General features: G+C 43.0%; 1 protein-coding gene across 3 annotated transcripts in view; it reads right to left on the bottom strand.

Moving 5' to 3' along the window:
• Positions 1 to 4197: 4197 nt before the first annotated feature.
• METTL15 (methyltransferase 15, mitochondrial 12S rRNA N4-cytidine) overlaps positions 4198 to 22762 on the bottom strand; it is a 476714-nt gene continuing 458149 nt past the window's right edge. For all 3 annotated transcript variants that reach the window (XM_069739770.1, XM_069739771.1, XM_069739772.1), the window contains exon 6: positions 4198 to 5278. In XM_069739770.1, the coding sequence (XP_069595871.1) occupies positions 4836 to 5278 (443 nt within the window). In that variant the 3' untranslated portion in view covers positions 4198 to 4835. The remainder of the gene's footprint in view (positions 5279 to 22762) is intronic.

Raw genomic sequence — 22762 nt, 5'->3', positions numbered from 1 at the left:
TTTGCACGTGTGGAGAGTTTTGCGTGAGCCTAGTTTTGCATGTGGCGAGTTTTGCGCGTGGCGAGTTTTGAGCGGCGACTTTTGTGTTTCGACTTTTATGTGGCGAGGTTGGTGTATGTGTGGTGAAATGTGTGCTGAGGGTGGTATATGTGTTCAAGCACGTGGTAGTGTGTGGCGCATTTTGTGTGTGTTCATATCCCCGTGTGTGGTGAGTATCCCATGTCGGGGCCCCACCTTAGCAACTGCATGGTATATACTCTTTGGCGCCATCGCTCTCACTCTTTAAGTCCCCCTTGTTCACATCTGGCAGCTGTCAATTTGCCTCCAACACTTTTCCTTTCACTTTTTTCCCATTATGTAGATAGGGGCAAAATTGTTTGGTGAATTGGAACGCGCGGGGTTAAAATTTCACCTCACTAGCCTATGACGCTCTCAGGGTCCAGACGTGTGACTGTGCAAAATGTTGTGGCTGTAGCTGCAACGGTGCAGATGCCAATCCCGGACATACACACACACATTCAGCTTTGTATATTAGATATAACTTGTATAGGTTAAACAGTAAACCAAGGCTGAAGCAGTTGGCATGGACTATACGCCTCACACAGACATACTTAGGGTGGATATTGTGTGTTTTATTTAATTTAATGATTAAATTTTTTTTTAAATTACACACTTTACATGGTAGCAAGCTTACCAATTATAATATTTGTCTCTACTTTATTAAAAACTGTGAGTCGAGTTGTGGTTAAGAAAAATACTTTGGTGAAAAATATTTGTGGATCCAGTGGCTCTGTACAAAAATTCTCATTTTTCATATTTTTACAACAGTATGTTTCCAGAGTTATCCTGAGATGTGTCATCCATCAAAATGTATCCACTCATTGTAACTGAGAAATACATTTTACCTAAAAACTGGTATGCAAATGAACTATGTAATATGAATGTGTTTGCTTTTATGTTGGCTAGACTCCAATATTGAAATATTTTGACATTTCATTTTTTTCTTAAGCTGATGTTTTTGGTAAAGAATATACATATTATCGCATTTTTTACAAGTTAGACATGACAAATGACATGCAACAATCTTAATGGTTGTGTGATTAGAGGTATAATATGCAGTGTTCATCAAGTCTCTAGATTACAAAAGGCAACAAAGTAAGAGTCTCAAACTAAGAAAGAAAATATTTGTGTGTACCTATATTGTTGAGAGCAAGTTGTAATATTTCTGGTAGAGCTTATTTTATAAAGAGTAGAAGATCTAATAAACCCTTAAATAAATATGATGAATAAACTAGCTGGATTATGATGTGCATGGTGTTTATTTCAGTGTCCAACTGCAATTTATTGTGTTCACCAGACGATATGTTTTCGAGTGACCACTTTTCATTCCATTATAAACTTTTCTATCATTGCGAACATATCAACCCATAAAAAATTGCTGATAATGACAAATTATTAGTTTAAAATCTGGTAGTAGTAGGGAAATAGTGGGTGATCTACGCTCATGTAGTACATCCGATCCAGGGGTCAGCATCAGATGAAGATATTGACAGTGTGGTTTATTCTCAACGCATTTCAAAGTATTACAACTTCTTCAGGAAAACAACAGATTGTTTTGAAGCTTCAAAGAGTTGGTGGCCATTGGACACTGGTGTACATTTAAAGCATGTACAGTACCTCTTTATTACCCCGTTCTTATGTATGGGTGTCCTGAAGGAAGGGTCGGTATGACTCTGAAATGCATTTATAGTAAACCTGCATCTCACTTCCATTAGTGGATGGTCGTTACTCCAGTAAGCGTGGAATAACTTCCATTTTCCCAACATTAATTCTATCTTAGGCCATGTTCACACAGTGCGTTTTTTACTGCGGAACCGCAGCGGTTTTGCCGCTGCGGTTCCGCAGCTGTTTTCCATGCAGGGTACATAACAATGTAACCCTATGGAAAACAGTCACTGCTGTGCACATGATCCGTAATTTCGTTTAAAAAGCCGCGCAGAATAGCTGCGGCAAAAAAGAAGGAGCATGTCACTTCTTTTTCCTGAACCGCAGCGGTTCTGCACCCATAGACCTCCATTGTGAGGTCAAAATCGCAGTAAAACCCGCAGATCAAAAATATATCTGCGGGTTTTACTGCGATTTGATGTGCAGAACCGCTGCAGCAGGAAGTGCGGGGGAGCGGGCGGAAGTGCGTGGGCGGAGTGTGGCTGCCCCCCCGTGCTCCGATCCCGCCCCCCGTGCTCCGATGCCCCCCCCAGTGCTCCGATGCCCCCCCCGTGCCCTAATCTCCCCCCCTTATACTTACCCGGCGTCCCGGTGTCCGTCCGGCCGTCTTCTCCCTGGGCGCCGCCATCTTGCAAAATGGCGGGCGCATGCGCAGTGCGCCCGCCGAATCTGCCGGCCGGCAGATTCGCTCCAAAGTGCATTTTGATCACTGAGATATAACCTATCTCAGTGATCAAAATAAAAAAATAGTAAATGACACCCCCCCCACTTTGTCACCCCCATTGGTAGGGACAATAAAAAAATTAAGAATTTTTTTTTTTTTCACTAAGGTTAGAATAGGGGTAGGGGTAGGGTTAGGGGTAGGGTTAGGGGTAGGGTTAGGGGTAGGGTTAGGGGTAGGGTTAGGGTTAGGGGTAGGGTTAGGGTATTTTCAGCCATTTTAGCCCTAAAAAGCTTCCTAGGAAACACACAGTCTCTGCATAGAAAACTGCATAAAAAAAGGATAAAAAAACGCATCAAAAAACGCATCAAAAAACGCATCAAAAAACGCATCAAAAAAGGACAAAAAAAGGACCAAAAAAAGGACCTGCGTTTTCTGCCAAGAGCTGCAGTTTTTTAAAAAAAAACTGTCCTGAAAAAAAAAGGATGGAAATCCTGAACGTGTGAACATACCCTTATTGTCTGGTTACTGCTAACACAAAAAAATTCTTAGGGTGGTGTCAAACACAGCTTCATGATAAAAAAAATGCAGTGTGTTGTGCATTTTTGTAGCCACATCCAGAATAGTGTCCAGCAAAAAGAAGTCCTTTACAGTTAGTCCTCGGATTACAACGATCTCGAGTTACATCGTTTCGTGGTTACAACGCTTTATACGATGCCTCACTCCGACTTACACGGTTTTGCGTCGTAAGTCGAACTACATGCAACTACGTGCAGCATCGGAAGAATAGAGTCCAGTCCTGTACACTGTACCCGGTTACACGAGGAAAACGAGTCTCCTGCATGCCATAACACCCTAATTATGTGTTAGGATAGGTGTTTGGATAGGCTAAGTGTCTGCAGTACTGTACTGTTATTATGGTACAGTACCGTATGAATGTATGGTCCGACTTACATCGAAATTCGGTTTACAACGCTGCGTAAGAACGGATCAACGGCGTAAGTCGAGGACTACCTGTATTTACATTTTCTATGTCTTTTTAATACAATTCTGTCTTCAATTCAAAAACATTAAAAACTAGAGTGGTGTTTTCCATAAATATGCTTTGTGACACCATCCTAAGGCAGTCAGCCTCTTTAAGCCACTGACAGATTTCACTCCAAGCAAGCACGCTGCTGCTCAAGTCAAAGTCTATGGAGCTGCAGATTAATTCATTGAGATAGCTACAGACAAATAAGTATCTGATGTCTTTATTTCTCAAGAGCAAAATACAAAAGTAAATAAATTCTATGTTAAATACATAATTTTGACAAAAAAACAACAAAATTGAAAAAATTATTTTAAGGTTGTTTTCTGGGATTCATTTTTAGTTCAGTAGCGCCTGCCTAAATAGACAATATTAAACTCAGCTATACTCACACTACGGTCAGGGTCACACTTGTGAGTGCAATGCGAGAAACTCGCACGAGTCTCTTGCCTCAATACCCAGCACTGCTGCCGGCACTCGGGAGCGGAGCATTCAGCTACATAGAAATACATGTATAAGAAAGAAATGCGGCACTCACCATCTGTCTTCAGCTAAAAATGTCCTTTATTTAACACTTAAGCCTTCACAAACATGATGCGGCATCGGCAGGAGTATACGAGGGAGCGGGGGAGTGACAGGAGAGGACGACGGCCGTTTCGCGCACAGACGCTTCTACAGCTCACATGGACCCGTAGAAGCGCATGTGCGCGAAACAACCATCGTCCTCTCCTGTCACTCCCCCGCTCCCTCGTGTACTCCTGCCGATGCCGCATCATGTTTGTGAAGGATTAAGTGCTAAATAAAGGACATTTTTAGCTGAAGACAGATGGTAAGTGCCGCATTTCTTTCTTATACGTGTTCACTTTGATTCCTGGATTCTGTATGCAGAGCACCACCTGGATCTCATCAGAGGCCAATAGCGTCCACTCCATGTAAGATCACACGTAAAATTGCTTTGATACACAGCTTTTCAGTGCCGGTTACATTTTCTCTCTATCGATTATAGAAATACATGTAGCCGCACACTCCAGTTGAGAGAGACTCATGTGAGTTTCTTGCATTGCACTCGCAAGTGAGACCCCGGCCTTCCTCTCAGCTGCTGCCCCGGTCTTTGCTGACAGACTACAGAAGTGGTGTCATAACTATGGAACCATTGCAGTCAATCATTGGACTCAGTTGGTCTTACTTGTCTACCCAACCATCATCTCTGAGACATATAATTGGTTCGCTGTAGTCATGATATCACCACTGCATTCTGTCGCTAAAGACTAGGGCAGTTGCGGAGAGGAGGTGCTGGACTTGGGGAGAGAGAGCACAACTGTGTTTGTTGTTTTTTTAATGTCTGAAAGCCTATACTCAAAACTTAATCCAGGACAACCTCCTTGGTGCAGATTATAGAAAATGAACAAAACAAAATATATATTAATATATTTTTACAGCAGCTCGGAGTTTTGCAGACCTTCCTCGTGGATTTTCAAGAACATCCTGGTACTCAGGTGTAAGAACCTTTCGTTGTAGAATTTTCCATGGGTGATTATGCTGAGGATTTGGGAACTGTTCATCATCATCCTCATCTATTTCTGTAAATTCCCTATTGCCTTGTCTAATTCTATGCCTAGCACTTAGATTTGGCTTTTCATCCATGGGTATTCCACACAGAAATCTCTTAACTATTCGGTCTTCTAAGGAATGAAATGAAATGGCAACAAGTCTCCCTCCTGGTCTTAGAATCTTCTGAGCTGCCTGGAGACCTGCATGGAGTTCGTTCAGTTCATCATTCACAAAGATACGAAGAGCTTGAAATGTTTTGGTTGCCACATGTGCAGGACGTTGCAGCAGATCTTTACGATTATAAAGACAAACACCTGAAAAACGAAATGTAAAAAGTACAATCAAAAACTTTCAATCCTTTTAGATACCAACATATAGATTTTTGTTGGCATCTTGGTCTGTCAAAAATTTCTTTTATCCAGGTAAATAACATTTTAAACTTAAGTTCAATTTTTCTGATTAAATCTGCATATTTGCAAAAGTAGATTGGCCGTTCCAATTTTGGTTCGGATTATCATGTAAAGATTATTGACACCTTTGACATGGAAAAATTACTAAAATAACACTAAGGCCTCTTTCATACGTCCGTCTTTCTTTTTCCGTCACAATGTGTTGTTTTGTGAAAAAATGGATCCAGCAAATGGTGCTTCTGGATCCGTTTTTTTCTCATAGGCTTGTAATAGCGACGGATTGTGACGGATGGCCACACGTTTCATCCGTCGTGCACGGGATCCGTCATAAAATTGCTGTCCGTCGGGCGGAGACAACGCACATAGAAACTTTTTTGTGTACGTCGTAAAATCGCTCAGCGACGGATCCTGCACCATCCGTCATTGGCTATAATGGAAGCCTATGGAAGCAGGATCCATCGCTGACTGTGAAAAGCAGGAATCCAGCAATGGATGCAGTCTTTTCAAACTGAGCATGCGCGGAAGAATTTCCCTTTGGAAAATTCTCACTCGCTCTCTCTCTCTTTTTACTATTGATGTTGCCTGTGCAGCATCAATAGTAAAATGATATAATGTTAAAAATAATTAAAAAAATAAAAAATCGTGATATTCTTACCTTCCGGCATCCCGTGCGGCCTCCGCAGCCTTCCCGATGCTCGCGTTCCCAGTGACGCATAGCAAAATGACCCGATGACATAGCGGTTTCGCGAGACCGCTACATCATCACAGGTCATTGTCTCACTATGCATCACTGGGAACGGAGCATCAGCAAGGCTACGGCAGCTGCGCGGGACGCCGGAAGGAAAGAATATCACGATTTTTTATTTTTTTTAATTATTTTTAACATGGGTTGTGTTCTGTATGCGTTTTCGCAGCGAAAAACCGCGGCAAAGATGCATACACAACGTGTGCACATAGCCTTCTAGGATGCACTGGAACCGTCAAAAAACAGCTCCAGTGCATCCGTTTTTTACAATCAGCACAGGATCCGTCTTTTCAACATTTTGACGGATTGTGACTGATTGTAAAAAACGGAAGTGTGAAAGAGGCCTAAGTTCCATGCTGCAATCTTGCAAATGAAAAAGGGAAAAATCTGGATGAAGGTGTAAATAGCCTTTAAGACCATTAATATTCTCGTAATTTGAATAGGGGACGAAGAGGGGGCATTATAAAAACACAAAAATTAAACTCAAATTAAGCAAAAGATCCCAGATCATTATCCCCTAATAAAGTCTAATAGTTGGATATAGCATGCAAACTAGTCATGAATATAAGTGTGAAATGAGATAAAAGATATGAGCCAACAGTGGGAAAAAAAAGCAAACGGGTATAGACTAAAACTTGTGAAAATAGTGACTCTTACAAAGTAATTTTGTATTCTGTTAGGGTGCTTTCACATGGCGCTTAGCTACACGTTCGTTGGTCCGATCGGGGCTTACGTCCAAACCCCCCTTAAAATGAGATTTGGAGGTATGCGCCGACAGGGCCATAGACTACAATGGTGCAGGCAGAGTGCAAATTTGTGAACGTGTGCTCTGCTGTGCATCATTTTTGGGTGTATACACTTACAGGAGGAGGACACCCAGATGTAGTCTACCATGTCTGATTGTCCGCATTCAGGAAGTGTATATGTCCGAAAAATGATGCACAGCAGAGCACATATTCGCTCTGCTGAAACCATTATAGTCTATGGACCAGTTGGTGCAAGTTCCGACGGGACTCACGAACGTGTAACTAAACGCAATGTGAAAAGCGCCCTTAGAAAGAGGGGCATTCTCTTCTAAAAGGTCCAAGTGCTCTAGTAAGGCATATGGAAAAGAAGTATCCTTATATAAGACAACACCTTTAAGGTTCCTCTACAATCAATTTTAGGACAAGTATCCATTATGCTGAAATAATAACAAGAAAGAGCCATATCACATTGGATATAGTACAAAAAATTGTTCCTAGGATTAACTAAGAATTGCTCAAATTTTGGAACAAAATCAAAAATCTATATCCAATTAAGCTGCTGAGGTTTCATATCTAAACAGTGGTGAACAGATATACTCTTCATACAGTATCCTTGAACTATTTCATACATGATACACTTGAAACCTTTACTATTCATGTCTTAAATATATATTATGTCATTGCCCACAGAAAGAAGCTATTACATTAGATAAAATTATCTAGGCATTAAAAAGGTCTCAAAAATGTTCCAATCAAATTATAAGAGTAATAAATAACATATGAGAACAAATTGGTTCCATATGTCTTATTAAGAAGGCAGATTAAGAATTGCTACATAATATATGGTATATATATCTATTATCTCTATAAAGTGACATTCTGCCGTCTGCTGTCCATTGTCTGATGTATGATGATTCGTTATTGTGCATGGCTATACGAACAGACAAATCTGCACCAAATCTGTTACACAGGTAAAATCAGGCTCTTCTGACGGTTCTAGACCTAGTTTCTACACTCTAGGATCTATCATTCTTGAGATATTCAGATAAAGAAAATGTTACAAGAGAGTAATTATTCATAGCCAGCTTTGGAAGGTTTTACATTGGGCTTCAGCTCTCTTGTACCTACTATTCTCAAGATATTCACCATAAAAAGGAACTCAAATGCAAATATTAACTTACGGCCAAACGACCGGACCAATGTAATCCAAATTTGCCATATAGGTAAATTAGGAATTTCAGTAGATGTTGAACCATATTTAAGCTCTCTAGGCCTACTATTCCTGAGATATTCACAAAAAATATAGGAACAGAAATGGAAATATTAATTTACAGTCAAACAATTTGACCAATCTGCTCCAAATTTGCCACATAGGTAAGTGAGGAATTTTAGAAGGTATCACACCATGTTTTAGCTCTCCAAAACCTGCCGTTTTTGACATATACGACTAATTCTGTGTAAAAGTGTTCTTAAGAAATTCACCAAAAAACAGAACACAGAAGCAAATATTAATTACATTTTAGACCAAGTTTAAACTCTCCAGGATCTACTGTTCTGTATTATCAGAAAAATAGAACGGCAAAGCGAATGTTTATTTTCATCCAAACGAACAGACCAATTGGCACCACACTAAGTATATAGGAAAATCAGGAGCTTCGGAAGTTTTTACTTCAGGTTTCAGCCCTCTAAAACCTACAGTTCTTGACATTTGTGCCAAAAAACAGAACATGAAAGCAAATAATTTATGACCAAGCGACTGGACCAATTCGGCCAAAATGTGACACTGGTAAATCAAGAACTTCAACGGGCTTAATCCAAGTTTTAGCTCTCTAGACCTACAGTTCTCGAGGTATTCGCCAACAAAACTAAACACAAAAGCAAGCATTAATTTACAACCAAGTAACTGGACCAATTTGCCCCAAGTTGTTACACAAGTAAACCATGAACTTTGGAACAATTTACACCAAGTTTCAGATCTCTAAGACCTACCATTCTCATCATATTCATAAAAATGCAGAATACAAAAGAAAATATTTTTTAATTTAAAAACCAATGGACCAATTTGCTCAAAATTCTGCATATAGACCCTAGAGAATTCATATCCAGTCTAAAACTTTAAAAAATGCCCGATTAACCTAACAGCCTACAATTAACAAAATAATGGAATACAAAAGCAAATGTTAATGTAAATTACTTCTGGACAACACTAAAAAGATAAACCAAAAAACTGGCCTAATGAAGGCACTTCCAATTAAGCAAATCCTACACAAAACCACGGAAGTAATGCCACAGTAGAAGATTTAAAATGTCATTTTATTACATATATGCGAACATTACAGAAATTAACAAAAAGGAAGGGGGGGGGGGGGGGGGAAACAACACAAAATAGCCGCAATACCAAAAATATAATGCACTTCAAAGTGCTAAAGGGGATGTTTAGAAAATTAATATCCCATGCTACTCTTACTCACTCCAGCAGTCACAGTGTAAGTTCCAAATATAGATTATACTAATAAATAATATAAAATCATAATGAATATAAATCATATATCAAAGTGAAACAAAACACTGAGCTGCAGCCTATATCATGACACTATTGCACTATACAAAAAGTCCTAATGTATACAAAAATATATATTTTTTTATTTTAAGGACACAAAAAAATTAATACATAATTAGTAAAGTGCAAAGTGCTTAGTATAAAAAGGATTTTTTTATATTGGAAAAGATTTTCAAATAAATGCCCTTAATACTGAGGTAGCAAAGAAAAGTGCCATATGCCAGAAACTATATAGCAGCTAAATAGTAATTGCAAAAAGTGCATAGTGCTATCCAGAATAGAGCTACAAACCAATACCTATATTACTGAGATTCAGAAAAAGTGCCATGTGCCAAGACACAGTAGCAGCCAAATGATAAGGGCAAAAGTGCACCGTGCAGACAGGAGTTAAAGAGAGCTAAATATAAGAGTAATACATGACCTGTTTGGGCGGCTCAAAAACCCGCAGAACCCGACGCGCGTTTCGCGTATAGCTTCTTCGTTGGGGAAAGTGAATACACTAAAAAGATGTAACATTTCTGAGCATACCAACTCAGATATGTTCGCTTCATATCAGTAACAAAGTTTTTAACCAAGTATACATAAACAGTTAAACCAAACAGACCCATGGAAAGTCAGGTAATTCTACTAGTATAGATAAATATGCAGTATTGTGCAAAAGAGTCATGCAGTTGTAGAAAAAACAAGTAAGAGTGCTCTAAAAAACAGAAGCATTAATAGTTTATTTTTATGAAATAACAAAATGCAAAGTGAATGAACAAAAATCTAAATCACATGAATATTTGGTGTGACCATTCTTTGCTTTCAAAACAACATCAATTTTTCTTCATGGTACACTTGCACATAGTTCAGGATTTTGTAGTATTACAGTCAGGTGTATTAGTAACCAATAGGGTTGAGCGACCTTTACTTTTATAGGATCGGGTCGGGTTTCACGAAACCCGACTTTTTCAAAAGTCGGGTCGAGTGAAATCGGCCGATCCTATAAAAACGTCGGGGTCGGGGTCGGCCGCAACTTGAAACCCAATGCAGTGCATTGGGTTTCCAATGGTTCCCAGGGTCTGAAGGAGCGGAAACTCTCCTGCAGGCCCTGGGATCCATATTTAAGTGTAAAATAAAGAATTAAAATAAAAAATATCGCTATACTTACCCTCTGACGCGCCCTGGTACTAACCGGGAACCTTCCTTCCTTCGAATCAGCGCTTCCAGGACCTTGCGGTGACGTCGCGGCTTGTGATTGGTCGCGCGGCCGCCCATGTGACCGCTCGCGTGACCAATCACAAGCCACGACGTCACCGCGACGTCACGCAAGGTCCTGCAAGCGCTGATTCTTAGGAAGGAAGGCTGCCGGAAAGCAGCAGGGCGCGTTCCGGCAGCCTTCCTTCCTAAGAATCAGCGCTTGCAGGACCTTGCGTGACGTCGTGGTGACGTCGCAGCTTGTGATTGGTCACGCGAGCGGTCACATGGGCGGCCGCGCGACCAATCACAAGCCGCGACGTCACCGCAAGGTCCTGGAAGCGCTGATTCGAAGGAAGGAAGGTTCCCGGTTAATACCAGGGCGCGTCAGAGGGTAAGTATAGCGATATTTTTTATTTTAATTCTTTATTTTACATTAAATATGGATTCCGATACCGATTTCCGATATTGCAAACATATCGGAAATCGGGATCGGAATTCCAATACCACATTCAGAAAATCGCCGACTTCATGGCCGACCCCACACAGGGGTCGGGTCGGGTTTCATGAAACCCGACTTTGTCAAAAGTCGGCGACTTCTGAAAGTGGCCGACCCGTTTCGCTCAACCCTAGTAACCAACATTACTAAACAGGAAATAATAATAATTTTCATATGTAGGTTGAAGAGGTTCTTCTAAACATCTTGGAAAACAAACCACAAATCTTCTTTGGATGTAGTCTTGCACACATCTCTACACGAATCCTGATAGACTTGATAAGATCAGGGTTCTGCTATATTATCACTTGTAGGACTCTTTATTCTCTTTTTGTGAAATGGCAGACGCGGTACTGTATAAGGAGCGTGTCTCTGACTGGGGAGCGCACAGAGAAAGCAGCACGTAAAGGATGTCTGTGCCAGTTCCCCCCTAGCATCACTCCCCCCTTAGTGATGCACTAATTAGAAGAACCCCAGCCGGCCAGTGGGCACTAGAGGGAAGGGGTCCTACGGCCACTCCTACAGGGGTTAAATCCAGGTGTCCGGCCGGGAACTTTCTCTTTTCCTCTCGGTGGACACCCTGTGGGACACAGTGGCCAATCATTGATGCCCTTAATCCAGGCCTCTGTTTCGCCAGATACCTGGCAGGTGTATGGTAAGGCTTGGGAGGAGTGGTGCTCACTAATTCAAGGAAGGCCTGTGGATAAATGCGATCGAGCACGAAGCGCGGTGACGACTGATTTTCTATTACGGATGAGGGAAGGTGGGGCGTCGGGCACCTCGGCACAACGGAAATTATCGGGGCTAGCATTTTTCTTTCAATTATCGGGATGGGTAGATGTAACTAAGTTCTTCAGCATCAGACAAGCCATAAAAGGTTGGAAAAGGCTTCAGCCAAGCCAAGAATGTCGCCGCCCCATTTCTCTGAGACTATTGCATGACCTGATTGCGATATCCCCGTCGGTCTGCTCATCGCAATATGAGGCGGCCCTCATATCGGCAGCTTTTGCGACCGTTTTTTTCGGAGCACTGCGTATCAGTGAATTGCTACCGCGGTCAAAAAACGAGTCGGAAGGAGGCCTAATTAATGAGGACATAGTTATATGCAGCGATGCCCTGCGCATCAGGGTTAGAAAATCCAAATGCGATCTCACCGGTAGGGGCACATGGGTCCTGGTTAACTCTACAGATGGCCCAGCTTGCCCGCTAAAAATGGTTAGAAGATACGCCGGGATAAGACACGCTGGTAGATTTTTCTTCACTCATACAGATGGGTCCCCTCTGACCAAGTACCAATTCCAGGCGATGTTCAAGCTATGCTTGGAAAAAACCGGCGCAAATACAAAGGAGTACGGGACACATTCGTTCCGGATAGGGGCGGCCACCGAAGCAGATAGGGCAGGAGTGTCAGAGGCCGAAGTGCAGAGAATGGGTCGTTGGAAGTCCGCATGCTTCGCCAGATACATAAGACCTGACTTGCTTAACTAACATATGTTGTCCCTTACAAGAGTGGAAGTTTGGGTTGTAGGAGATTCCTACGTTTACTGAGCCGAAAAGAGGGCCAAGCTGCGGCCAGGAGGAACAAATCTTTACCTCCCGGGCATAAAAGTTAACTGGAGGGGTATCAGAGGCCTCCAGTGGAAACAGGTGTTCAAAGAGATGGTTGGCATAGCAAGGATGGTGGAACAACCGGTGATAATGGTGCTGCACGCGGGTGGCAATGACCTTGGCAAACAAAAGGTGGCCGAATTGAACAAATGGGTGACAACGGATATGGAAAGGTTCAGCTGTCTATTCAGGAACATAATACTGGTGTGGTCGGATATAACACCACGGGCCGTATGGCGAGGAGCAAGAGATAAAAAAGCCATAGAGCGGACAAGGGGAAAATTCAACGCACGGATTGGAAAATATGTATGAGGAAGAGGCGGTATCGTGATTCGTCACCACCAGCTACAAGGGGATAACATGCCACAATTAAGACCGGACGGAGTTCACCTAACGGACATTGGCCTCGATATTTTTTTGTCGGGTTTACAGGATGGGGTTGAACAGGCCCTAACATTGAGGGGTGGGGTCGGAGTCCTGTGTAGGTAATACACAAGATCCTCCGTGGCGGAAGAAGCGGAGGAGGGCAAAGGTCGTAACCGCTCGTTGGGCCAATTCCCCTGTCGATCACGGACAGGAGCTCGGCGCGAGCCGCTCGTTACGATATGTAATTGCCTTTCTCTGCTTATTTAATTAATAAACTGTGATCGACCTGTTCAACCCACCTAGGACTGTGTGTGTTTCATTACGGGATTGATGGGAGGGGGGGATGTCATGATCCCAATGGCAGGGGATCACAAAAGGACAAGCACACAAAAAACAGAACAAGCTCTAGGGTGATGGAAACTGAGCTGACTGCGATCCTGAACCTAATTCACAACACTAGCAGTAGCCGGGGAACGTGCCTACGATGATTCTAGACGTCTCGCGCCAGCCAAAGGACTAGCTTCCCCTATTAGAAGAAACAAAGACCTCTCTTGCCTCCAGAGAAACACCCCACAGAAATAGCAGCCCCCCACATGTAATGACGGTGAAATGAGAGGAAAGCACATACGTAGTAATGAAAACAGATTCAGCAAAATGAGGCCCGCTAAAACTAGATAGCAGAGGATACAAAAGTGAACTGCGCGGTCAGCGAAAAACCCTACAAAAAACCATCCTGAAATTACCTGAACTCATGTGCCAACTCATGGAACATGAGGAGTAATATCAGCCCACTAGAGCAACCAGCAACAAGGAATCACATAACTGCAAGCTGGACTAAAACAAAAATAAAGCAAAACGTGGAACAGGAAAATCAAAAACTTAGCTTGTCCTGATGATTACAGAAGCGGAAAGCAGAGGTAACAAGACACACTGATTACATTGATCGCTGGCGAGGAAATGACAAGAAAGCCAGGTTAAATAGGAAACTCCCATATCCTGATAGAACAGGTGGACACCAGAGACCGCAGAGAACACAAGTCACCCAGTACCATCTGTAACCACCAGAGGGAGCCCAAAAACAGAATCCACAACAGTACCCCCCCCTTGAGGAGGGGTCACCGAACCCTCACGAGAACCACCAGGGCGACCAGGATGAGCCCTATGAAATGCACGGACCAAATCAGCAGCATGAACATCAGAGGCAACCACCCAAGAATTATCCTCCTGACCATAACCCTTCCACTTGACCAAATACTGAAGTTTCCGTCTGGAAACACGAGAATCCAAGATCTTCTCCACAACATACTCCAATTCTCCCTCCACCAGCACCGGAGCAGGAGGCTCAAGCGAAGGAACAACAGGTACCTCATACTTCCGCAACAACGACCGATGGAACACATTATGAATAGCAAACGATGCCGGGAGATCCAAACGAAACGACACAGGGTTAAGAATTTCCAAGATCCTATAGGGACCGATAAACCGAGGCTTGATCTTAGGAGAAGAGACCTTCATAGGAACAAAACAAGAAGACAACCACACCAAGTCCCCAACACGAAGTCGAGGACCCACGCGGCGACGGCGATTAGCAAACTGCTGAGCCCTCTCCTGGGACAACTTCAAATTGTCCACCACATGACTCCAAATCTGATGCAACCTATCCACCACCATGTCCACTCCAGGACAATCAGAAGGCTCCACCTGACCAGAGGAAAAACGAGGATGAAACCCCGAATTACAAAAGAAAGGAGAAACCAAGGTAGCAGAACTAGCCCGATTATTAAGGGCAAATTCGGCAAGCGGCAAAAAGGTAACCCAGTCATCTTGATCAGCAGAAACAAAACACCTTAAATAAGTTTCCAAGGTCTGATTAGTTCGTTCCGTCTGGCCATTCGTCTGAGGATGGAATGCAGACGAAAAGGACAAATCAATGCCCATCTTAGCACAGAACGTCCGCCAAAATCTAGACACAAACTGGGATCCCCTGTCAGAAACAATGTTCTCCGGAATCCCATGCAAACGAACCACGTTCTGAAAAAACAGAGGGACCAACTCAGAGGAGGAAGGTAACTTAGGCAAGGGGACCAGATGAACCATCTTAGAAAAGCGGTCACACACAACCCAGATGACGGACATTTTTTGAGAGACAGGGAGATCCGAAATAAAGTCCATGGAAATGTGCGTCCAAGGCCTCTTCGGGATAGGCAAAGGTGACAACAATCCACTGGCCCGAGAACAGCAAGGCTTAGCCCGAGCGCAAACTTCACAAGACTGCACAAAAGAACGCACATCCCTCGACAAGGAAGGCCACCAAAAAGACCTGGCCACCAAGTCTCTAGTACCAAATATTCCAGGATGACCTGCCAACGCAGAAGAATGGACCTCGGAGATGACTCTACTGGTCCAATCATCCGGAACAAACAGTCTTTCAGGCGGACAACGATCAGGTTTATCCGCCTGAAACTCCTGCAAAGCACGTCGCAAGTCTGGGAAGACAGCCGACAAAATCACCCCATCCCTAAGTATACCAGTGGGCTCAGAATTTCCAGGGGAATCAGGCACAAAACTCCTAGAAAGAGCATCCGCCTTCACATTCTTTGAACCTGGCAGATATGAAACCACAAAATCGAAACGGGAGAAAAACAGTGACCAACGAGCCTGTCTAGGATTCAGACGCTTGGCAGACTCAAGGTAAATCAGATTTTTGTGATCAGTCAAGACCACCACACGATGTCTAGCACCCTCAAGCCAATGACGCCACTCCTCAAATGCCCACTTCATGGCCAAAAGCTCCCGATTACCAACATCATAATTCCGCTCAGTGGGCGAAAACTTTCTAGAAAAGAACGCACATGGCTTCATCACCGAGCAATCGGAGCTTCTCTGTGACAAAACCGCCCCCGCTCCAATCTCAGAAGCATCAACCTCAACCTGAAAAGGAAGCGAAACATCTGGCTGACGCAACACAGGAGCAGAAGAAAACCGGCGCTTAAGTTCCTGAAAGGCCTCCACAGCCGCAGGAGACCAATCAGCAACATCAGCACCCTTCTTAGTCAGATCCGTCAAAGGCTTAACAACACTAGAAAAATTAGTTATGAAACCACGATAAAAATTAGCAAAGCCCAAGAACTTCTGTAGACTCTTAAGAGATGTAGGCTGCGTCCAATCACAAATAGCTTGAACCTTGACGGGATCCATCTCAATAGTAGAAGGGGAAAAAATATACCCCAAAAAAGAAATCTTCTGGACTCCAAAGAGACACTTTGAACCTTTTACAAACAAAGAATTGGCCCGCAGGACCTGAAACACCTTCCTGACCTGAACATGGGATTCCCAGTCATCAGAAAAAACCAAAACATCATCCAAATACACAATCATAAATTTATCCAGATATTCACGGAAAATATCGTGCATAAAGGACTGGAAGACAGAAGGAGCATTAGAAAGTCCAAAAGGCATCACCAAATACTCAAAATGGCCCTCAGTCGTATTAAATGCGGTTTTCCACTCATCACCCTGCTTAATCCGCACAAGATTATACGCACCCCGAAGATCAATCTTAGTGAACCATTTAGCCCCCTTAATGCGAGCGAACAAATCAGTCAACAATGGCAAAGGATACTGATATTTGACCGTAATCTTATTCAAAAGACGATAATCTATACAAGGCCTCAAGGAACCATCTTTTTTGGCCACGAAAAAAAAACCTGCTCCCAAAGGAGATGAAGATGGACGGATATGTCCCTTTTCCAAGGACTCCTTAACATAATCCCGCATAGCAGTATGCTCTGGCACTGACAGATTGAACAAACGACCTTTAGGAAATTTACTGCCAGGAATCAAATCTATAGCACAATCGCAATCCCTGTGAGGAGGAAGCGAATTGAGCTTAGGCTCCTCAAAAACATCCCGATAATCAGACAAAAATACAGGAACCTCAGAAGGAGTAGATGAAGCGATAGAAATCGGAGGTGCATCATCATGAACCCCCTGACATCCCCAGCTTAACACAGACATCGTTTTCCAGTCCAAGACTGGGTTATGAGTTTGTAACCATGGCAGACCAAGCACTAAGACATCATGTAAATTATACAGTACCAGGAAGCGAATCACCTCCTGATGAACGGGAGTCATACGCATGGTCACGTGTGTCCAGTACTGAGGTTTATTCATAGCCAAAGGTGTAGAGTCAATTCCTTTCAAAGGAATAGGGACTTCCAGAGGCTCCAGACTAAACCCACAGCGGTTGGCAAATGACCAATCCATAAGACTCAGGGCAGCGCCTGAATCCACATAGGCATCGACGGAAATGGCTGATAATGAACAAATCAGAGTCACAGACAGAATGAACTTAGACTGTAAAGTACTAATGGCAACAGACTTATCAACCTTTTTTGTGCGTTTAGAGCATGCTGATATAACATGAGCTGAATCACCACAATAAAAACACAACCCATTTTTCCGCCTATAGTTTTGCCGTTCACTTCTGGACTGAATTCTATCACATTGCATTGTCTCAGGTGCCTGTTCAGAAGACACCGCCCAATGGTGCACGGGTTTGCGCTCCCGTAAACGCCTATCAATCTGAATAGCCATAGTCATAGACTCATTCAGACCTGTAGGCGCCGGGAACCCCACGATAACATCTTTAATGGCCTCAGAAAGGCCATCTCTGAATTTTGCAGCCAGAGCGCACTCATTCCACTGAGTAAGCACCGACCATTTCCGAAATTTCTGACAATATATTTCTGCTTCATCTTGCCCCTGAGAGAGAGCCAATAAAGCTTTTTCAGCCTGAATCTCTAGGTTAGGTTCCTCATAGAGCAAACCCAATGCCAGAAAAAACGCATCCACATTGAGCAACGCAGGATCCCCTGGTGCCAATGCAAATGCCCAATTCTGAGGGTCACCCCGCAGGAAAGATATTACAATTTTGACTTGCTGAGCAGGGTCTCCAGAGGAGCGAGATTTCAAAGAAAGAAACAACTTGCAATTGTTCCTAAAATTCAGAAAACTAGATCTATCTCCAGAAAAAAACTCTGGGATAGGAATTCTAGGTTCAGACATAGGAGCATGTACAACAAAATCTTGTATATTTTGAACCTTAGCAGCAAGATTATTCAGGCTGGAAGCCAAACTCTGGACGTCCATGATAAACAGCTGAGGTCAGAGCCATTCAAGGATTAAGAGGAGGTAAGACGCAGCCAGGCTGCAATTAAGGCTAGGCAGCAAACTCTGAGGGAAGGAAAAAAAAAAAACTTCCTCAGACTACTTTTCCTCCTACTTCAGCCAATACGATTACCACTTTTCTGGCTGGCGATACTGTCATGATCCCAATGGCAGGGGATCACAAAAGGACAAGCACACAAAAAACAGAACAAGCTCTAGGGTGATGGAAACTGAGCTGACCGCGATCCTGAACCTAATTCACAACACTAGCAGTAACCGGGGAACGTGCCTACGATGATTCTAGACGTCTCGCGCCAGCCAAAGGACTAGCTTCCCCTATTAGAAGAAACAAAGACCTCTCTTGCCTCCAGAGAAACACCCCACAGAAATAGCAGCCCCCCACATGTAATGACGGTGAAATGAGAGGAAAGCACATACGTAGTAATGAAAACAGATTCAGCAAAATGAGGCCCGCTAAAACTAGATAGCAGAGGATACAAAAGTGAACTGCGCGGTCAGCGAAAAACCCTACAAAAAACCATCCTGAAATTACCTGAACTCATGTGCCAACTCATGGAACATGAGGAGTAATATCAGCCCACTAGAGCAACCAGCAACAAGGAATCACATAACTGCAAGCTGGACTAAAACAAAAATAAAGCAAAACGTGGAACAGGAAAATCAAAAACTTAGCTTGTCCTGATGATTACAGAAGCGGAAAGCAGAGGTAACAAGACACACTGATTACATTGATCGCCGGCGAGGAAATGACAAGAAAGCCAGGTTAAATAGGAAACTCGAAAAACACCAAAAAAGGACACATTCAAGAAAAAACACCAAAAACAGGCAAAGATGCTTACCTGTCTAAATAGGCCTCAATACAAATGCACAAGCAGGGTGCAGCGGACCCAAACAAAATAGCAAATGCACAGGTGCGATACCTAATGAAACAGCCAGCCTTCAATAAGGGTTTGGCCGTGTGGTACACCAATGCACTAAGATAAAATACTCTGTATGTGGCGTGTTCACACAAGGAATACAAAGCGTCTGGCCGCAGCCTATTATTAACGCCATATGGCGGGCTGCCCAGTGCTAAAATGCATCCTGTGTGAACAGAGGCCACAGTGTACAGAACAATTTGGGCCCAGCTGCACCCTGCAAAAGATATACGTGCAAAAAAAACCATTTAAATATATGTAAGGTATTAGTTGATATTACGGCCATAATATGGAAGCTGGCAACCCACGCCAAGGGTCCTTACTTATTGCCAGTGCTACTCTAACATGAAAAACACCAAAAAAGGACACATTCAAGAAAAAACACCAAAAACAGGCAAAGATGCTTACCTGTCTAAATAGGCCTCAATACAAATGCACAAGCAGGGTGCAGCGGACCCAAACAAAATAGCAAATGCACAGGTGCGATACCTAATGAAACAGCCAGCCTTCAATAAGGGTTTGGCCGTGTGGTACACCAATGCACTAAGATAAAATACTCTGTATGTGGCGTGTTCACACAAGGAATACAAAGCGTATACAAACTCCCATATCCTGATAGAACAGGTGGACACCAGAGACCGCAGAGAACACAAGTCACCCAGTACCATCTGTAACCACCAGAGGGAGCCCAAAAACAGAATCCACAACAGGGGGAAGGCACTGGTTACGACACCCAGGTCTCCACAGTCTGGCAGACGCGGTACTGTATAAGGAGCGTGTCTCTGACTGGGGAGCGCACAGAGAAAGCAGCACGTAAAGGATGTCTGTGCCAGTTCCCCCCTAGCATCACTCCCCCTTAGTGATGCACTAATTAGAAGACCCCCAGCCGGCCAGTGGGCACTAGAGGGGAGGGGTCCTATGGCCACTCCTACAGGGGTTAAATCCAGGTGTCCGGCCGGGAACTTTCTCTTTTCCTCTCGGTGGACACCTGGAAGCTTTTGCCTCACCCTCCCTCCCTTTTAAAAGCTAATGATAAAACTAACCCGCAGGATAATGTAAATGTGTGAATTATGTTGTAATATTAAAAAAAAAAAAAAAATTGTATATATGTATGCGATATAACTAACCCTGGTAACCTTTATTAAGTCACAGCGGAAGAAGCGGAGGAGGGCAAAGGTCGTAACCGCTCGTTGGGCCAATTCCCCTGTCGATCACGGACAGGAGCTCGGCGCGAGCCACTCGTTACGATATGTAATTGCCTTTCTCTGCTTATTTAATTAATAAACTGTGACCAACCTGTTCAACCCACCTAGGACTGTGTGTGTTTCATTACGGGATTGATGGGAGGGGGGAAGGCACTGGTTATGACACCCAGGTCTCCACAGTCACATAGAAACTAGAGTGTAGAAAAATGGCAGTAAGTGCTCTGGACTGATGAGTCAAAGTTTGAAATATCTGCCTATAAAAGAAGACAGTTTGTTTGCCAAAGAGCTGGAGAGTGGTACAAAAGGAGTGTCCGCAGTAAACAGTGAAGCATGGTGGAGGTTCTTACAAGTTTCGGCTTGCTTTTCAGCAAAAGGAGTTGCGGATTTGGTCAGGATTAATGGCGTCTTCATTGCTGAGAAATGAAGGCAGTTACTTATTCATAATGCAATACTACCAGGGAGGCATCTGATAGGCTGCAAATTTATTTTGCAACAGGACAATGACCCTAAACATACAGCCAATTTTATTAAAATTTTATTAAAAACTATATTCAGCTTAAAGAACAAGGAGTCCAGATAGTGATGATATAGACTCACAGAGTCATCATCATGGACTCACCTTGGACAGATATATGGCTTGTTCTCCAAGAAGTTTGAAAGAACCTACCTGCTCAGTTCCTTCAAAATCTGTGTGCAAGTTTTACATAAAAGAATTAATGCTTTAAAGGGTTGGTCCAAAACGGACATTTATTTTAATCTTAAATATTTATTTACTGTAATAATCTAATAGATTTTCTAATACACTTTATCTAAAAGGTCCCTACAGTTCACTTTCTACACTAACAGCTTTATTTATTTTTGTATCTTATGGTTTACATAGTAACATAGTAACTAAGTTAGTAAGGCCGAAAAAAGACATTTGTCCATCCAGTTCAGCCTATATTCCATCATAATAAATCCCCAGATCTACGTCCTTCTACAGAACCTAATAATTGTATGATACAATATTGTTCTGCTCCAGGAAGACATCCAGGCCTCTCTTGAACCCCTCGACTGAGTTCGCCATCACCACCTCCTCAGGCAAGCAATTCCAGATTCTCACTGCCCTAACAGTAAAGAATCCTCTTCTATGTTGGTGGAAAACCCTTCTCTCCTCCAGACGCAAAGAATGCCCCCTTGTGCCCGTCACCTTCCTTGGTATAAACAGATCCTCAGCGAGATATTTGTATTGTCCCCTTATATACTTATACATGGTTATTAGATCGCCCCTCAGTCGTCTTTTTTCTAGACTAAATAATCCTAATTTCACTAATCTATCTGGGTATTGTAGTTCTCCCATCCCCTTTATTAATTTTGTTGCTCTCCTTTGTACTCTCTCTAGTTCCATTATATCCTTCCTGAGCACCGGTGCCCAAAACTCGACACAGTACTCCATATGCGGTCTAACTAGGGATTTGTACAGAGGCAGTATAATGCTCTCATCATGTGTATCCAGACCTCTTTTAATGCACCCCATGATCCTGTTTGCCTTGGCAGCTGCTGCCTGGCACTGGCTGCTCCAGGTAAGTTTATCATTAACTAGGATCCCCAAGTCCTTCTCCCTGTCAGATTTACCCAGTGGTTTCCCGTTCAGTGTGTAATGGTGATATTGATTCCTTCTTCCCATGTGTATAACCTTACATTTATCATTGTTAAACCTCATCTGCCACCTTTCAGACCAAGTTTCCAACTTATCCAGATCCATCTGTAGCAGAATACTGTCTTCTCTTGTATTAACTGCTTTACATAGTTTTGTATCATCTGCAAATATCGATATTTTACTGTGTAAACCTTCTACCAGATCATTAATGAATATGTTGAAGAGAACAGGTCCCAATACCGACCCCTGCGGTACCCCACTGGTCACAGCGACCCAGTTAGAGACTATACCATTTATAACCACCCTCTGCTTTCTATCACTAAGCCAGTTACTAACCCATTTACACACATTTTCCCCAGACCAAGCATTCTCATTTTGTGTACCAACCTCTTGTGCGGCACGGTATCAAACGCTTTGGAAAAATCGAGACATACCACGTCCAATGACTCACCGTGGTCCACCCTATAGCTTACCTCTTCATAAAAACTGATTAGATTGGCTTGACAGGAGCGATTTCTCATAAACCCATGCTGATATGGAGTTAAACAGTTATTCTCATTGAGATAATCCAGAATAACATCCCTCAGAAACCCTTCAAATATTTTACCAACAATAGAGGTTAGACTTACTGGCCTATAATTTCCAGGTTCACTTTTAGAGCCCTTTTTGAATATTGGCACCACATTTGCTATGCGCCAGTCCTGCGGAACAGACCCTGTCGCTATAGAGTCCCTAAAAAT

The sequence above is a fragment of the Ranitomeya imitator genome, chromosome 9 (assembly GCF_032444005.1).
Source record: "Ranitomeya imitator isolate aRanImi1 chromosome 9, aRanImi1.pri, whole genome shotgun sequence".
In the NCBI taxonomy this organism is placed as follows: Eukaryota; Metazoa; Chordata; class Amphibia; order Anura; family Dendrobatidae; genus Ranitomeya; species Ranitomeya imitator.
Note: the sequence above shows the minus strand (reverse complement) of the source record. Positions and strands in the feature narration are given on the sequence as shown.